Source organism: Cetorhinus maximus, chromosome 23 (genome assembly GCF_964194155.1).
Source record: "Cetorhinus maximus chromosome 23, sCetMax3.hap1.1, whole genome shotgun sequence".
Lineage (NCBI taxonomy): Eukaryota > Metazoa > Chordata > Chondrichthyes > Lamniformes > Cetorhinidae > Cetorhinus > Cetorhinus maximus.
Window position 1 is genome coordinate 28473022 of NC_135901.1, and position 16840 is coordinate 28489861.

The 16840-nt window shown below is 46.3% G+C and overlaps 5 protein-coding genes across 6 annotated transcripts in view; 4 read left to right on the top strand and 1 right to left on the bottom strand.

The window, feature by feature from the left end:
• The window catches only part of LOC144698460 (uncharacterized), a 404975-nt gene that overhangs the window by 284343 nt on the left and 103792 nt on the right, over window positions 1-16840 (top strand). The gene's annotated exons all lie outside the window — the stretch shown is intronic.
• The window catches only part of LOC144697207 (uncharacterized), a 301742-nt gene that overhangs the window by 140413 nt on the left and 144489 nt on the right, over window positions 1-16840 (top strand). Inside the window, exon 1 of one of the 2 annotated variants that reach the window (XM_078569099.1) lies at window positions 845-1899. The exons of the other annotated variant lie outside the window; for it this stretch is intronic. Within the exon in view, the coding sequence (XP_078425225.1) occupies window positions 968-1642 (675 nt within the window). The 5' untranslated portion in view covers window positions 845-967 and the 3' untranslated portion in view covers window positions 1643-1899. Of the gene's footprint in view, window positions 1-844; window positions 1900-16840 lie in introns of those variants that run through there. 2 annotated transcript variants of the gene reach the window in all.
• LOC144697338 (uncharacterized) overlaps window positions 1-16840 on the top strand; it is a 264249-nt gene that overhangs the window by 133802 nt on the left and 113607 nt on the right. The gene's annotated exons all lie outside the window — the stretch shown is intronic.
• The window catches only part of LOC144696975 (uncharacterized), a 404367-nt gene that overhangs the window by 51212 nt on the left and 336315 nt on the right, over window positions 1-16840 (bottom strand). The gene's annotated exons all lie outside the window — the stretch shown is intronic.
• LOC144698457 (uncharacterized) overlaps window positions 10941-16840 on the top strand; it is a 29992-nt gene continuing 24092 nt past the window's right edge. Inside the window, 2 exon segments of the mRNA XM_078570399.1 lie at window positions 10941-11503; window positions 11582-12085. Coding sequence (XP_078426525.1) covers window positions 10941-11503; window positions 11582-12085 — 1067 coding nt within the window.

A 16840-nucleotide genomic window follows, 5' to 3' on the forward strand; every position in this document is an offset into this window, starting at 1 on the left:
TGGACTCGCCAGTGATGCCCACATCCGATGAATAAATATAAGAGTCATTGCAGTACAGAAGGAGTCCATTCAGCAACTCAAGTCCATGCCGACTCTCTGTAGAGCAATCCACTGTCCCATTCCCCCTTCATATCCCCGTTCCTCTGTAAGTTTATTTCCTTCAACTACCCATCCAATTCCATTTTCAAATTCATGATCTTCTCCACTTCCATCACCCTAGGCAGCGACTTCCAGGTCAAGACCGCCCAGTACCTGATAAAAGGTCTTGCTCACATCCACCCTCTATCTCGAATCGGGGAAAACAACACTGTTTACATTTTAGTCCACTAAATAAAGATGTAGCCGAGCAAGCTGCATGAAGATTTTCAGGTCTTTGTATCCAGGAGAGGAAATGGTGTGCATCGATCTGATGATCAGCATGAATCGGAGCCTTCAGGAGAATTGGGAGGGTGTATTTTAGGTCCAGCAGAGTGAGAATGGAGGGAGAGTGTGTGGAACGGGAGAGGAAAGAATGATCCATAACAAGTGGAATTGTCTGTTCTGAATTTTGACCCTGTCCTGACAGTAATGACTTTTGTAAATTCGTTTTGCAGGATATTAGCAGGGAAGGATTTTCAGACAAAAATTTCAAACCAAACATCATGTCAAGATCTGACAATCATTTCATTCATTGGGACCAGAATATTGTTGGCATTTGAATCTACCACTTGAAATCTTTGTCTCTTCTGTCTGCTTCAAAAGATTTTAAACATCAGTGTGACTGGAAAAGCACCGAGATACACACACCGAGATACACACACCCAAGTGAGAGTGTTGATGTGCACTGACTGTGGAAAACGCTTTGACCAGTTACACAGACTGAAAAATCATTGCACCATCCACAGTGGTGGGAGACTCTACATGTGTTCTGTGTGTTCGATGCTTCAACTAATTGTCCCACCTGCAGAGACCCAAGGACATCAGCACCATGGAGAAACTGTGGAAATGTGGGGACTGTGGGAAGGGATTCAGATCCCCATCTAAGCTGGTAACCCATCGACGCAGTCACACTGGGGAGAGGCCATTCACCTGCTCCGAGTGTGGGAAAGGATTCATTCAGTCATCCCATCTGCAAACACACCAGCAAGTTCACACTGGAGAGAGGCCGTACATGTGCTCTGTGTGTGGGAAAGGATTTACTCAGTCATTCCATCTGCAGACAAAGCAGCAAGTTCACACCGGGGAGAGACCATTCCCCTGCTCTGAGTGTGGGAAGGGATTCACTCGGTTAGCCCACCTGTTGACACGCCAGCGAGTTCACACCGGGGAGAGGCCGTTCACCTGCACTGTGTGTGGGCAGCGATTTACTCAGTCATCCAGCCTGCTGAGACACCATGCCAGTCACACCAACAAGAGACCCTTTAAATGCTCTGACTGTGGGTGTGGCTTCAAAAGTGCTGTGGTTCTGATGGCCCACCAGCACATTCACACTGAGGAGAGACCGTTCAGCTGCTCACACTGTACAAGGAGCTTTGGAACGTCATCCAGCCTTCAGACACACCAGCGAGTTCACACTGGAGAGAGACCATTCACCTGCTCTGAGTGTGGGAAGGGATTCAGTGATTCATCCAACATGCAGCAACACCAGCGAGTTCATAACTGATTACAGGGATTGGATTCTGCTGTTTTTGTTGCTGTTAGTCACATCCAGAGCTGAACCATGTTCATTCTGACACTTGGGGAAGTGGGAGGGTCGAAGGGTTTCTTTCTGCTGGACTGGCCGGTCTCACGACTTTGCTTCCAGTGGCTGATGCTCTTTGAGCCTGGGAGTGCACATTTCCACTGAAATGATCCACAAAAGCTGTTGAAGGACATTTATTTTATCCTGGACAGTAAATAGTGTTTTTCCTACCACTACAGGTAGATCTAAAATAAATACATTTGTGTCTGTTCCAATGAGTCTACAGCACAGGGCCAGGCCAGTCAGCTCAATTGGTCTCTGTCAGCATTTATGCTCCACATGAGCCTCCACCCACCCGTCTTCATCTACCCCCATCAGCATATCCTTCTATTCCTTTCTCCCTCATGTATGTATCTAGCTTCCCCTTAAATGTATTCATGCTATTCACCTCAACCACTCGCTGTGGTAGTGAGTTCCACATTCTCACCACTCGCTGGGCAAAGAGGTTTCTCATGAAATCCCTATTGGATTATTGAACCCCTTCATAATCTTAAAGACTTCCATCAGGTCACCCTTCAGTCTTCTCTTTTCTAGAGAAAAGCTGCCCCAGCCTTTCCTGAGGGTTAAATGCTCTCAGTTCTGGGATTATTCTTGTGAATCTTTGTTGCCCCTTCTCCAGTGCCTCTATTTCCTTTTTCTAAATGGAGATCACAAATCTTGACAGGACTTCCAGTGTAGTCTAACCATGGTTCAAAACAAGTTGAACATAACCTCCCTGCTTTTCAAGTTTATCCCTCCAGAATGGAACCCGATATCTGGGCCCCACACTTTAGATGTGAAGTTATTAGAGAGGGTGCAGAGGAGATTTACAAGAATGGCACCATGGACAAGGGACTTTAGTCAGTTGGAGGTCTTGGTGCAACTGAAATTTTTCTCTTTGGATCATGGAGTCATTAGGACACACAAGGAGACCATTCAGCCCATCAAATCCATATTTGCCTCAAGTGCCCATCCAATTGCCTTTTGAAATTGTTCATCGTCTCTGCTTCCTCCCCTCTCATAGACAGCGAGTTCCAGGTCATGACCACTCACTGTGTGAAAATATTCCTCCTCACATCCCCCCTGCATCTCCTGCCCAAAACCTTAACTCTGTCTCCCTCATCCTTGTACCATCAGCGAATGGGAACAGCTTTTCTTTGTCCACCTTATTTAAACCTGTCATAATCTTGTACACCTCTATCAAATCTCCCCTCAACCTCCTTTGCTCCAAGGAGAACAACCCCAGTCTGACGTCTACAATAAAGAACAAACAAAAGATGTTCATGCCTGAAATCAATTGGGAATGTTTGATTTCTGTTTTAAAGACATGATGAATATATTGTATTGGACAGTAAAGGAATTGGAGTAACTCACCCGGGTGATCAGTGGAATGTATCAATCTGGTATCCACCTATATTCTAGTGAAAGTCAGGGAGGTGTAGATGAGATGAATAAGTTGATAGATTTCTCTGGGAGATATTTACATCCTTACCTATGAATTTTGTTTTAAATAAAACCACATTTGACAGCCTGGCCATCACCTGAAATATCAGGACCATAACAGGGGGAGATAAGCAAAGACAGACACTCACTGATCTTTTGACAAGCACACCTGAAAGTTCAGAATATGTGGCCTGACATTGGGATACCGGTGTGAGTGTGCAGATGTGATTTGTTACATGTGAAGACAATAGGACACGTAAATTCATGGTGAAGTGGACTGAAGACTGGGTCCCAAACATGTGCAGCTACTTAACAAATAACATGACATGAAATGGTTGTGACCAAGAGAATGAGACAATATTTTGACATTGTCAAGGTATTGACACATAATCCAGAGACAAACTGACTTTAAAACAATCCGTATAGCATTAAACACACTGGTCATGGTCAAAAATGAAGTAAAATTGAACCAACAGAGATAAACATTTGGAATGAGGCGATTAAGGGCTTGGGAGAAACAGTACTGAATGAGAACTGCCCACAAGTTGGACAGGGGTAAGGAGAGAGCTGGAGAATCTTTTACATCCATGCTTGATCTGTTCCTTGAAGCATATGTCTTTATGTACTAGTAACCTAGCACTCACGGCGCTCCTTCAGGAAAAGAAAAGATCGAGTTGATGTTACTCCAGGTGGGGCCAGGACAGAACTGGAAAATAACAGAGTGAAATTGAGTGAGGGGTCGGAGAGAGAGTTGTCCTCCCCCTCAAGATATGGACAGTAAGAATCCTGGGGGACCCCCTACTTCAGGTTTTCTTGCTAATTAGTGAACACTAAATTAAAAACTATGACTGGCTATGCATTTATTTTTAATTTTATTGTTACACTTCTCCTGTTTTTATTCTTGTTGTGATTACTCTCTGGGTGAGGATGGTTGACAGGTGACAGGATGGGAAATTGTGGTTTGGGTTTTCATTGACCAAATGTTTTATTGATCTGAAAGGTGTAAAAAGGGCCAAACTTCAGCAGAAATCTGGCAGAGCTGAGAACAGACGACTTGCTCTGTGGGAATAGGGAGATGAACAGCTCCCAGAGGACAGAGAAAACAAGAGTGCCTTGAATCCTAGATGACATCTGGATGTCAAGGCCACCATGTTTTCACTGCTTGGCATGGGAATGCTGACGCCCTGTACCGGGCACAGAGGGTGGGAAGCCAATTGTTTGAGAGTTTGACGTGGCTTGGGCGGGTACATTTGGTTCAATGACAGGTTTTGAAATTTGTCCGTTCAAATGTTAGCTCAGCACTGATTGGGTTAAATCAGTCTCCATAGACTTTGTGATGTAAAAAAAGTATCAGAAGGGATGCCCGGGGACAGAGATTTGTAGAGGTTTTACATATTGCATTGACTGGTGCCATGGCATCTGGGGCAGAGCAGGGAGCATTTACGTGGAGATGGTGCTTCTACCCAGAGTGTAATGGTAATGCTGCTGCACTTTGATACTACTGCTCAGGCATGAGCATGTGTCAGGTCTTATTTATACTGAATAAAATCTAACCACTGTCACCAATAAGGGTTATCACGGTGAATCATTTCAGAGTTTGGGAAAAGGGGATAAAGGGTTAATTGACTCCCTGAACCTCATTTTCTAACATCACTATGTCCAAAATAAAATCTCATCTCCCCCTCTGGCTCCTTTGCCAATTATCTTAGAGGGAGTCATTTTCTGTTAAAGAGCCTGCCAACTCCACTCACCCACTTTCCTTAAAGTGCAGAAATCTAATCATGGAAAGTCCAGCAAAATCAAATAATTTTACTGATAAAAATTTATTGATGAAACAGAGCATGGTTAAAAAAACAAAAAAATACTTGAGGATCAAAGACAACCAGAGTAAAAGTTGTGCACAATGTTCTGGACCCAAATGCTTTCTCTTCAGCTCCTCTGTACCCTGTTCCCGTGACTCCCCGCTTTAGACACAGGGGCACTGAACCCCGGGGTCAAGTCACCATCAGCCCCGGTCACCCCATCCCGTGCCCTGATTGGTTGGAGGCCCATTTCCCAGTCAGTCCTCCAGCACCTTCCTGTCTCTCTATTAGTGCGACGCCCATGGCAGTTTGCCAACTGGGGTGCCGTTATTCTCAGCTAAATTCAGCCCTCAGTTCCATCGCCTGGCTGTCATTGACACGAGCAATAGAGAGACAGAACGGTGCTGGAGGGTCAATGAGAAGTTGAAACTTGTGGCTCCAAACCAACACTTCAACATTTGTCACTCAAATACATGTCAGTATTTGAGTCAGTTATACTGGGGTTTTCGTTATTAGCTCAGTGAGTGAGGAGTCCATAAAAGTGTTCATTTTGAAAAGGAAAGATTTGAAAAGCAGGGAGGTTATGCTTCACATGATTCGTTCCATAGTTAGACTCCACTGGGTGTACTGTTAACATTTGTGACCTCCATGTAGAAAAAGGAGATAGGAGCAAATAGTCGTTTGGTGGGACAGAACTATTCAGTAGCAACATGAGTGGTATTCCCCACTAACATGATGCTGCTGTCAAGGCAAAAAAGACATTCTGCCTGTCACACAAGTGAGTGTCGTGGTATATGAATTTCAGTGCCAGTGTGATGCCAGGTATGTAGGGTGTACGTCCAAACTAGCGGGTCATACCAAACAGCATGTCCCTTCAGCTGTTCACAACAGGTATAGTATTGACTACTCAACCAGCTCGTGCTTGTAAAACTCAAAACATAGTGTCCAACATGAAATGTGATTCCGTGATTGGACAGCACTTGCTAAACAATCCTGATTGTGCTAAGAATTACACTGACAACCAATTTAAGATTATCAGCTGGTCTCGCAGTGTGACTCACTTCCTCGTGCGAGAAGCTACACATTTTTACACACAGGGCCCTGTTGTTTGCAGACAGAAGGAGCATTGTGCCTTTTTCAACTAAACAAAAGCTTGGGGATAGATATTCCCTGGTTCATTAGCCATGGCTGTACCTTGACCAATCAGAGTTGACTTGCCTGGTTTGAATTTAAACAAAAGCGTGGCAGTGAACTGTTCCCTGGTGCATTTTCCATGGCAACACTGCTGCCAATCACATTCCACTTGCTAACTAATCAGCACTCTCTTCTCATGCAGTGTAAATTGTTCTGCACTAACAATTGTAACTCCTGCGAATCTGTCCTGAGAAGTCCAAGACAAAAAGCTTCGACAGCATGTCGCTTTTTTAAGAAATAGAGGCACTGGAGAAAGTGCCTGGACCTTTAAAATGAAGCTCTCTGCCCCTCACTCTTAACTTTACTTAACAGGATCTTTTCACGGTTCCTGTCCTTCTTTTGACTAGAAGGTCTGCTTGGGACTTTCCCCTGTTTCACTCCCTTAGACTTTGAGGTCTTTTCCTTAGCCTGGGACAGGCTGCCTGAGCCCTTCTAGGCTGCTTCTCTGGCAGCATCTTCAAAACCAGCTGAACTCCAACAGCTTTCAAAACAAACTTTCTTTAGATTTTCTGTGTGTCTGTGGGAGGGACCTGTCTCTCTGGGCCCCTGTTGCTAGGCAGAAGTACCGTTTTTTTATACTATTCTGTTTGCCTAACTTCTCTTTAGGAGTCACAAAACTCATTAAAAATGCTGGCACCTTTTAGAGTGAAGCTAAAACTCAATTTGACCTTTATTAACACGCAGATACAGAAATACAAATCAAACTTAAACATTAAAGCTAAAACTCATTCCTAACACCCACAAATACAAATATAATTTCCTTAAACTATCTCTATTTCCTAACACTACCATCACACTGGCACTAAAATTCATGTCCCACATTACACATTTGTCTGAGAGGCAAAATGTCTTTTTGGCTTGGCGGCAGCATCCTATTAGTGGCGAATACCACAGGTGTTGCTACTGCATAGCAGCAGTGTGAAACAGCGAGCGTCAGCTGCTGCTGAAATGTTGCTGAGTGCCAGACGAAAAGCTTCGACATGTCTCTCTTTCCAGAAACACTTTGAGTTTATCTCCTGCTGAGGGCCATTTGTTAGCTCTTCCCAGGCACTTGTACAGAGAAGAGGCAATAAGACGCTGTCCTATCCACTGAGGAATGTTGACATGGAAACCTGAAACAGGAGATCTCGACATTTCCAGGGACTTGTCAAAAATTCTTTCATGGGATGTGGGTGTCGCTGACAAGGACAGCATTTGTTGTCCATTCCTAATACCTCCTGGACTGAGATCTTGCTACAGCATTACAGAGGGCAGCAAAGAGTCAGCCACATTGCTGTGGCTCTGTCGTCACAGGCAGACCAGACCACATAAGGACAGCAGATTTCCTTCCCGAAAGGACATGAGTGAACCAGATGGGTTTTTACAACAATCAATGATAGTTTCATGGTCACCATGACTGAGACTAGTTTTATATTCCAAATATAATTAATCAAATTCACATAACAGCCACAGTGGGATTTGAACCCATGTCACAGAGTATTAGGCTGGACTTCTGGATCCACTGACATGACTGCTACACTACCATCTGATTGACCCTGAGCCTATTTCTAGATACTATTTATGTGGTTTTCCAATTAAGAGTTATGTAACACAACAAATTCTGTAAGAATTCTGTACCTGTGCTGAAAAGTATCATTCATTCAATGTCTCATTTCTCACAAATGTATTTATTTCAAATCTACCTGTAGTGGTAGGAAAAACACTATTTACAATCCAGGATAAAATAAATGTCCTTCATCAGCTTTTGGGATCATTTCAGTGGAAATGTGCACTCCCAGGCTCAAAGAGCATCATCCCACTGAAAGCAAAGTCGTAAGGCCAGCCAGTCCAGCAGAAAGAAACCCTCCAACTTCACCAAGTGTCAGAATGAACATGGTTCAGCCCTGGAAGTGATTAACAGCAGCAAAAACAGCAGAATCCAACCCCTGGAATCACCTGTGAACACGCTGGTGTCTCAGCAACCTGGATAAATGAGTGAATCCCTTTCCACACACAGAGCAAGTGAATGGTCTCTCCCCAGTGTGAATTCGCTCATGTGCCAGCAGGTTGGATGAATCACTGAATCCCTTCCCACAATCAGAGCAGGTAAATGGCCTCTCCCCAGTGTGAATTCGCTTGTGTGTTAACAAGTTGGATAACTGAGTGAATCCCTTCCCACACTCAGAGCAGGAGTAAGGCCTCTCCCCGGTGTGAACTCACCGGTGCTTCCGCAGATTGGATAACTGAGTGAATCCCTTTCCACGCTCAGAGGAGGTGAACGGCTTTTCCCTAGTGTGAACTCGCTGGTGTGTGTAGGGTGGATGAATCATTGAATCCCTTCCCACATCCAGAGCAAGTGAATGGCCTCTCTCCAGTGTGAACTCGCTGGTGTGTGTAGGGTGGATGAATCATTGAATCCCTTCCCACACTCAGAGCAGGTGAATGGCCTCTCCCCGGTGTGAATGCGCCGATGAGTTTCCAGCTCAGACGGGACTTTTAATCCCTTCCCACAGTCCCCACACTTCCACGGTTTCTCCAGGGTTTGGATATCCTTGTGTCTCTCCAGATTCGACGATCAGTTCAAGCCTCATCCTCAGCGAATGCATGAGAGGTCTCTCTCCGCTGTGAATGGTGTGATGTTTTTCAGTCTGTGTAACTGGTTGAAGCTCTCTCCACAGTCAGTGCACTCGAACACTCTCACTCGGGTGTGTGTGTGTGTTTCGGTGCTTTTCCAGTCACACTGATGTTTAAAATCTTTCGAAGGAGGCGGAACAGACAAACATTTCTCCTTCTAGATTCAAAGGCCGATGATATTCAGGTCCCGATGAATCGAGTGATTCTATCAGGTCCTGACGTCACATTTCATTTGAAAGTTCTGTCTGTAAATCCTCCTCTTCTAATGTCCTGTAAAAGGAGTTTTCAAAAGACATCACTGTGAGTCCAAAATACAAATTCAGAACAGATAATTTTTGATTGGATTCAATTGTCTGCCCATCTCATCTGTAAATCCTCCCCACCCACCCACCCACACTCACTCCCCTCCCTCCTTCTGTCCTCATTGATTACTCGACATTTTAATTATTCCCAATCTCTCCTGATGATCCTGGTAACATAAGAACATAAGAAATAGGAGCAGGAGGCCATTCAGCCCCTCAAGCCTACTCTGTCATTCAGTAAGATCATGTCTGACGTGCACTGTCCCCAAATCCGTTCATCCTATAATATTCAAAAACCTATCATTCTCTTGCTTGAATATACTCAGTGACTGAGGACCCACAACACACCGGGATTTTTATTATCCTTTCATGTAATGTAGGTGTGACTGGCAAGGCCAATAGTTGTTGCCCCTCCCTAATTGCCCTTGAGAAGCTGGGGCTAAGCCACTTTGTGAGCCTATGCAGCCCATCAGGTGCGACATTTCTGTCACGGTTTGGTTCAACTGAGTGTCTTGCTCGGCCATTTCCGAGGGCAGTTAAGGGTCAGCCACATCACTGTGGGTCCAGATTCACATGTAGGTCAGACCAGGTAAGGGCGGCAGATTTCCTTCCCTGAAAGGTATTGGTGAACCAGATGGATAAGAGAATTCCAAAGATTCACAAGCCTCTGACTGAAGAAATTTCTCTTCATCTCAGTTTGAAATGATCGGCCCCTTATCCTGAGACTGTGTCCCCGTGTTCTAGATTCCCCAGCCAGGGGGAAACAGCCTCTCAGTGTTCACCCTTCACACCCTGACACTGGCTGCACGTTGGCTCCACCTTTTCCCGAATGACCCTCCGGGACCGACGTGAGGGGAGCACATTCTTGATGAATACGACCCCAGGCTCCCTCCCAGCCAGGGGATCAGGGTGAGGAGCAGGAATCCTGGCTTTGCCACCTGTGGCACTGAGGCCAGGTCTGGTGCCCCTCCCCCCACCCGGGCAGATACCAGGGACCCAACATTGATCCCCTTGGGATCTATAAAAATGAGAAGCATTTTCAAAACAAATGCTGATTCTCCTTGAAATTGATTCACTTCCTTTCCTTTCAGTTCCTGCAAGTCAACAATTTCCCCCCAGAATGAGAAAAGAAATGGAAAGGGGGAGAAAGAAAGTGTTTTACTCACAGATGTTGGACACAGGAGAAAGTTTTAGTCTGTGTGAAGTCAATCGTCATTCACGCAAAGCCCGCGCTCTGATTGGTTGGAGGACCAGTGTCCTTCCGGTCCTCCAAATTTTCCCATTGGTTAATCCCTCAGCATGAAGGGAAGGGACGGGCTGTCCCCTGCACATGCGCAGCTTCTCCTTTCCCGAGTTCTCCGAGCGGCTTCTTGCTCTGGCCGGAGCCGTCAGCCCGTTGCCTGGAAACCTTGGCTCGAGGAGGTGGAGGGGGAGCGGGAGCAATGGGTGGGGGCGGGGCTCCCGTGTCCGCGCGCCTGGCCTGCGGACTGGAACCCGAGGACGTCACCGCGGAGCAGACTGATTTCTATTGGCTGATTCAGGCAGGGTTCCGTTGAGGACGTCACCACGCGGAAGTTGGACAATGAGCTTCAGACTAAAACTTCCTCCTTTGGGCAACATCTGTGAGGAAATCAATGTTTCCCCCTTTCTATTTCTTTTCTCATTCTGGGGGCAAATTGTTGACTTGCTGGAACTGAAGGGAAAGGAAGTGAGTCCAGGGAGGGTGCAGACTCTGGAAATGTTGGCCCAGGTCTCTCTCTTAAAGACACTGTGACCCTCGAGTGAGAGTGTTTCCAGTGCACTGACTGTGGAAACAGCTTTAACCTGTCAGCCTGAAAAAACATCGCTATCGACAGTGAGGAGAGACCGTGCACATGTTCTGTGTGGATGAGTCTTCATTTGATTGTAGAACCTAAAGAGACACAAGGCACGCACACTATGGAGAAACCCTGGAAATGTGGGGAGTGCGGGAAGGGATTCAAAGCCCCGTCTGAGCTGGAAACTCATCGGCGCAGTCACACCGGGGAGAGGCCATTCACCTGCTCCGAGTGTGGGAAGGGATTCACTCACTCATCCAACTTGCTGGCACACGAGCAGGTTCATACCGGGGAGGGGCCTTTCACCTGCTCCATTTGTGGGAAGGGATTCACTCAGTTATCAACCCTGCTGCGACACCAGGCAGTTCACACTGGAGGGAGGCCATTCACCTGCTCTGAGTGTGGCAAGGGATTTACTAGATCATCCAGTCTGCTGACACACCAGCGAGTTCACACCGGGGAAAGGCCGTTCACCTGCTCTGAATGTGGGAAGGGATTTACTAGATCATCCAGTCTGCTGACACACCGGCGAGTTCACACCGGGGAAAAGCCATTCACCTGCTCTGTATGTGGGAAGGGATTCGGCGATTCATCCAGCCTCGTGAGACACCAGCGAGTTCATACTGGGGTGAGGTCATTCCAATGTTTCTTTTGTGAAAAGGGATTCACTCTTTCATCCAACCTGTGGAGACACCAGCGAATACACGCCAGGGAGAAGCTGTTCACCTGCTCTGAGTGTGGGAAGGGATTCACTAATTCACCTGCCCTGCAGAATCACCAGCGAGTTCACACTGGGAAGATGCCATTCAGCTGCTCTGAGTGTGGGAAGGGATTCATTCGGCCATCTCACCTCCAGACACATCAACGAGTTCACACCGGGGAGAGGCCGTTCACCTGCTCTGAGTGTGGGAAGGGATTCAGTGATTCATCCAATCTTCTGGCGCACGAGAGAGTTCACATTGGGGAGAGACCATTCACCTGTTCCTTGTGTGGGAAGGGATTCACTCAGTTATCAACCCTGCTGCGACACCAGGCGGTTCATACCGGAGAGAGACCATTCCCCTGCTCCGTGTGTGGAAAACGATTTACTCGGTCAACCAATCTGCTGACACACCAGCGAGTTCACAGTGGAGAAAGGCCGTTCACCTGCTCCAAGTGTGGGAAGGCATTCGGGGATTTCTCCAGCCTCGGGAGATGTGAGCGAGTTCACACTGGGGAGAGGCCATTCACCTGCTCTGAGTTTGGGAAGGGATTTACAGATTCATCCGGGTTGCAGACGCACAGGCAAGTACACACGGAGGAGAGAGGCCATTCACCTGCTGTGAGTGTGGAAACGGATTCACAGAGTCATCCGACCGACTGAGACACCCTGGCAGTCACTCTGATTAGAGAGCCTTCTGTTCAGACTGTGGCTGTTAATTGTATCAATTGAGGTTAAGCATATACAGGTGGGGGGCATTGATTAGATGCTTACTTGAGCACATATAAAGCGACACTCCCGCGGTGTGGAGAGGGTGAGGAGGGAGGAGGGCCTCCTCATAATCCTGCTGCTGGGCCTGGCCAAGGTGGTCATCAACAGGTCCAGGCAGTGGGCAATCGAGGGGGTCGTCCGGCCTGTCTGCCCCTTTTCCACGGCTACGTTCGCGGCCGGGTGTCCCTGGAGAGGGAGACGCGATGTCTGCTGGCACCATCGATGCCTTCCATGCCCGGTGGGCACAGTGGGGACTGGGGTGCTTTATTGACCTCTTGAATCACATTTTAATTTGAAGCTGTAAGTTTCCTTTAAGATTAGTTTTTCTTTTTGCACTATCCCTTTAAGGGGCTGCTTTTCACTTTGTTCCTGATTTGTTAATTTAGTTTAATTGGTTTAATCAAAAGAGTATAAAGCCACACTAATTGGAGACCTCAGATGTAGGAGCAGAAGTAGGCCATTCAGCCCATCGGGTCTGCTCTGCATTTCAATGAGATCATGGCTGATCTGGTAATCCTCAACGCCACTTTCCTGCCTTTTCCCCATAACCCTTGATTCCCTTACTGATTAAATATCTGTCTATCTCAGCCTTCAATATACTTAATCACCCAGCTTCTGCAGCCCTCTGTGGTCGAGAATTCCACAGATTGACTACCCTCTGAGAGAAGAAATTCCTCCTCATCTCTGTCTTAAATGGATGACCCCTTACTCTGGGATTGTGCCCTCTAGTCCTAGACTCTCCCACAAAGGGAAACAACCTCTCAGCATCTACCCTGTCAAGCCCCCTAAGAATCTTATATGTTTCAATAAGGTCACCTCTCATTCTTCTAAACTCCAATGAGTACAGGCCCAACCGACTCAACCTCTCCTCATAAGAAAATCCCTCCATACCCGGGATCAACCTAATGATTCTCTGGACCGAATCCAATGCCAGTATATCTTTCCTTAGATAACGGGACCAAAACTGTTCACAGTATTCTTGGTGTGGTCTAACAAGCGTCTTGTATAGTTTTAGCAAGACTTCCCTATTTTTATACTCCATTCCCTTTGAAATAAAGACCAACATTCCATTTCCCTTCCCTATTACCTCTTGATCTTGTATGTAAGCTTTTTGTGATTCATGCATGAGGACCCCCAAATCCCTCTGTGCTGCAGCTTTCTGTTGTCTTTCTACATTTAAATAATATTCAACTCCTCTATTCTTCCTGACAAAGTGTATAACCTCACATTTTCCCACGTTATATTCCATCTGCCAAGTTTTTGCCCACTCGCCTAACCTGTCTATATCCCTCTGTAGACTCTTTGTCTCATCCTCACCAATTGCCTTCCCACCTATTTTTGTGTCATCCGCAAACTTGGCGATAGTACATTCACTTCCCTCATCCAACTCATTAATATATGTTGTAAATAATTGTGGCACCAATCCCTTTGGCGCCCCATTAGTTACAAGTTGCCATCCTAAAAATGCCCCCCTTATCCCAACTCTCTGTCTTCTATTAGTTACCCAATCCTCTATCCATGCCAACACCATGGGCTCTTATCTTATTAATTAGCCTTATGTGTGGTACCTTATCAAATACCTTTTGGAAATCCAAATATATTACCTACTGGCTCCCTTTTCTCTATCCTGCTTGTTAGCTCTTCAAAGAATTCAAATAAATTGTCAGGCATGATTTCCCCTTCATGAAGCCATGCTGACTCTGCTTGATTATATAATGTATTTCTAAATGCTCTGCTATTACATCCTTTATAATAGACTCTAATATTTTCCCAATGACAGATGTTAAGCAAATAGTTACCTTTTTTTTTGTCTCCCTCCCATTTTGAATAAGGGTGTTACATTGGCAATTTTCTAATCCTTTGGGACTTTTCCAGAATCTGAGAATTCTTGGAAGATCACTACCACTGCATCCACTGTCTCTGTAGCTACTTCCTTTACTATCCTAGGATTCAACCCATCAGGTCCAGGGGACTTATCGGCCTTTAGCCCCATTAGTTTCCTGAGTACTTTTTCTCTGGTGATAGTTTTTGTATTTATTTCCTCCCCCAACACCACTTTCCCCCCCAACCAGCTTTGCCCCTTGATGATTTAGTATTTTTGGAATGCTGTTAGTGTCTTCTCCCGTGAAGACTGAGGCAAAGTATGTATTCAACTCCTCTGCCATTTCCTGGTTCCCCATTATTATCTCCCAAGCCTCATTCTCTTAGGGGCCTCTGTTCACTTTTCCCTCTCTCTTCCTTTTTATATACTTAAAGAAGCTCTTACTGTCCATCTTTATATTACTTGCTAGTTTACCCACAAAGTTTATTTTCTCCCTCTTTTTTGTGGTAATCTTTTGTTGGTTTTTAAAACTTTCCCAATCTTCTGGCTTACCACTAATCTTTGCCACATTGTACATTTTTTTCTTTCAATTTGATACTATCCTGAACTGCCTTGGTTAACCATGGTTGGTTTATCCCCTTCCTAGAATCCTTCTTCCTCACTGGGATGTATCTTTATTATGAGTCATGAACTATTTTCTTAAACGTCTGCCATTGTTCATCAACCATCTTTTCTGCTAACCTCCTTCCCCAGTCCACTCCAGTCAACTCTGCCCTCATTCCCTTGTAATTCCCTTATTTAAGTTTAGCACAGTTGTTTCCGACCCAAGTTTGTCACTCTCAAACTGAATGCTAAATTCTACCATGTTATCGTCATTGTTTCCGAGGGGATCTTTTACTCTGAGATTATTTATTAAACCTGCCTCATTACCCATTACCACATCCAAAATAGCCTGATCCTTAGTTGGGTTCACAACATATTGATCTAGAAAACTGTCCTGAAGGAATTCTTGCTCATGGCTACCTCGGCCAATTTGATTTTCCCAATCTACATGAAGATTAAAGTCACCCATGATTAGTGTACTGCCTTTTTTACATGGCTTCATTATCTCCTGATTTATTCTCTGCCCTACAGTATAGCTACTGTTAGGGGGACTATAGACCACTCCCACCAGTGTCTTCTTCTCCTTGCTATTTCTTACCTCCACCCATATGGATTCTACATCTTCCAATCCAAGATCTTTTCTTGCTCTTGCACTTATTCACTCTTGTACAAAGCTACCCCACCACCCTTTCCTTCCTGCCTGTCCTTTCGAAAAGTAACATGCCCCTGAATATTTACTTCCCAGCTTTGATCTCCTTGTAACCATGTCTCCACAATGGTTATAAGATCAGATCCATTAACCTCTATTTGTACCGTTAATTCATTTATCTTGTTCTGAACACTACGTGCACTAAAGTAAAGAGCCATTAATTTTGCCTTTTGACCATTTTTTTCCCCCTTTGACCTGCTGTTTTTTATTTTTGTACACTCTGTCCCTTCCTGTCACACTCTGGGAATCATTACCTAAATAGCTGCCCTGCAATGCTGCCATATCCTTTAGCTTTGTAAGCCTACGTGTCCCCTCTCCAGAACCCGCCCCCCCCTCTATTTGCTGGGTGGGGGAGGAGTGGGCGGGATGACCTTTGAACTGGTGCACCGCGCGTCAGTGGGTGTCCAGCTCGCGGCCGATGTCATCCAGCAGCTTCAAACAGTGGTGTTTAGCCCTGACGGCACACGTGGCTTAGAGGACACTCAGGTACTCGGTGGTTCCCGTCTGAGCGTACCCCTGCTCGGACGGAATTCCACATTGGCCCCAAGCCCTGAACCCTCCCTCGGGAGCCTGGGTCCCACAGCCTGAGCTGCCTCGTGGAAATGCGCTCCGTGCCTTTTAGCTCGGCACGGAGGGGTTTTCTGTCTGGGCTGCTGCTGCACACCATTCACCTCCTTGTCTTCGCCCACCGGCCAGACACGCCTTGGTGTGCTCTCTTACCATTTGGGGGCGGAGGTCCCCAGTTGGCGGGGAGGCTCTCTACGTGCGGTCCTTCCCCTTTCCATCGGGGACCTGGGGTGGAGGGTGTTGCACGCAGCAGTCCCAGACAACCGTAGGTTAAGGTGGTTCACAGACTCCCAAGATGCCTGCATTTTTTACAGCCTGGTGGAGTCTGTGGACCACGTCTGTGTTAGTTGCAGTAGATTATTACAGCCCTTTTTCAGTTTCTTAAGGGGCTTTTTCTTAATTTTTGGCTGCACTTCAACCCCACCCTCCTGATCTTTGGGCACCTGGTGCGGAGTTGAGGCGGGGGAGGAGGACCTCCTTGTAAGCCTGCTCCTGGGCCTGGTCAAGTAGCGGGTGGTCAAGGGGGTCGTCCATCCCGACCGTCTGCCCCTCTTCCCCGGCTATGTTCACAGCCGGGTATCCCTGGAGAGGGAGCGCACGGTGTCCGCTGCCACACTGGAGGCCTTCCGTGACCGGTGGGCAATGCAGGGGCTGGGGTGCATCATTACTGCCCCCCCCAGAACCACATTTTGATTTGAATTAGATAAGTTTCCTTTGAGATTTTGATTTTGGTTGCAGTGTCCCTTTAAGGGACCACCCCCTTTAATTTGCTAATTTGGCCTTTTTGTTGATCTGCCA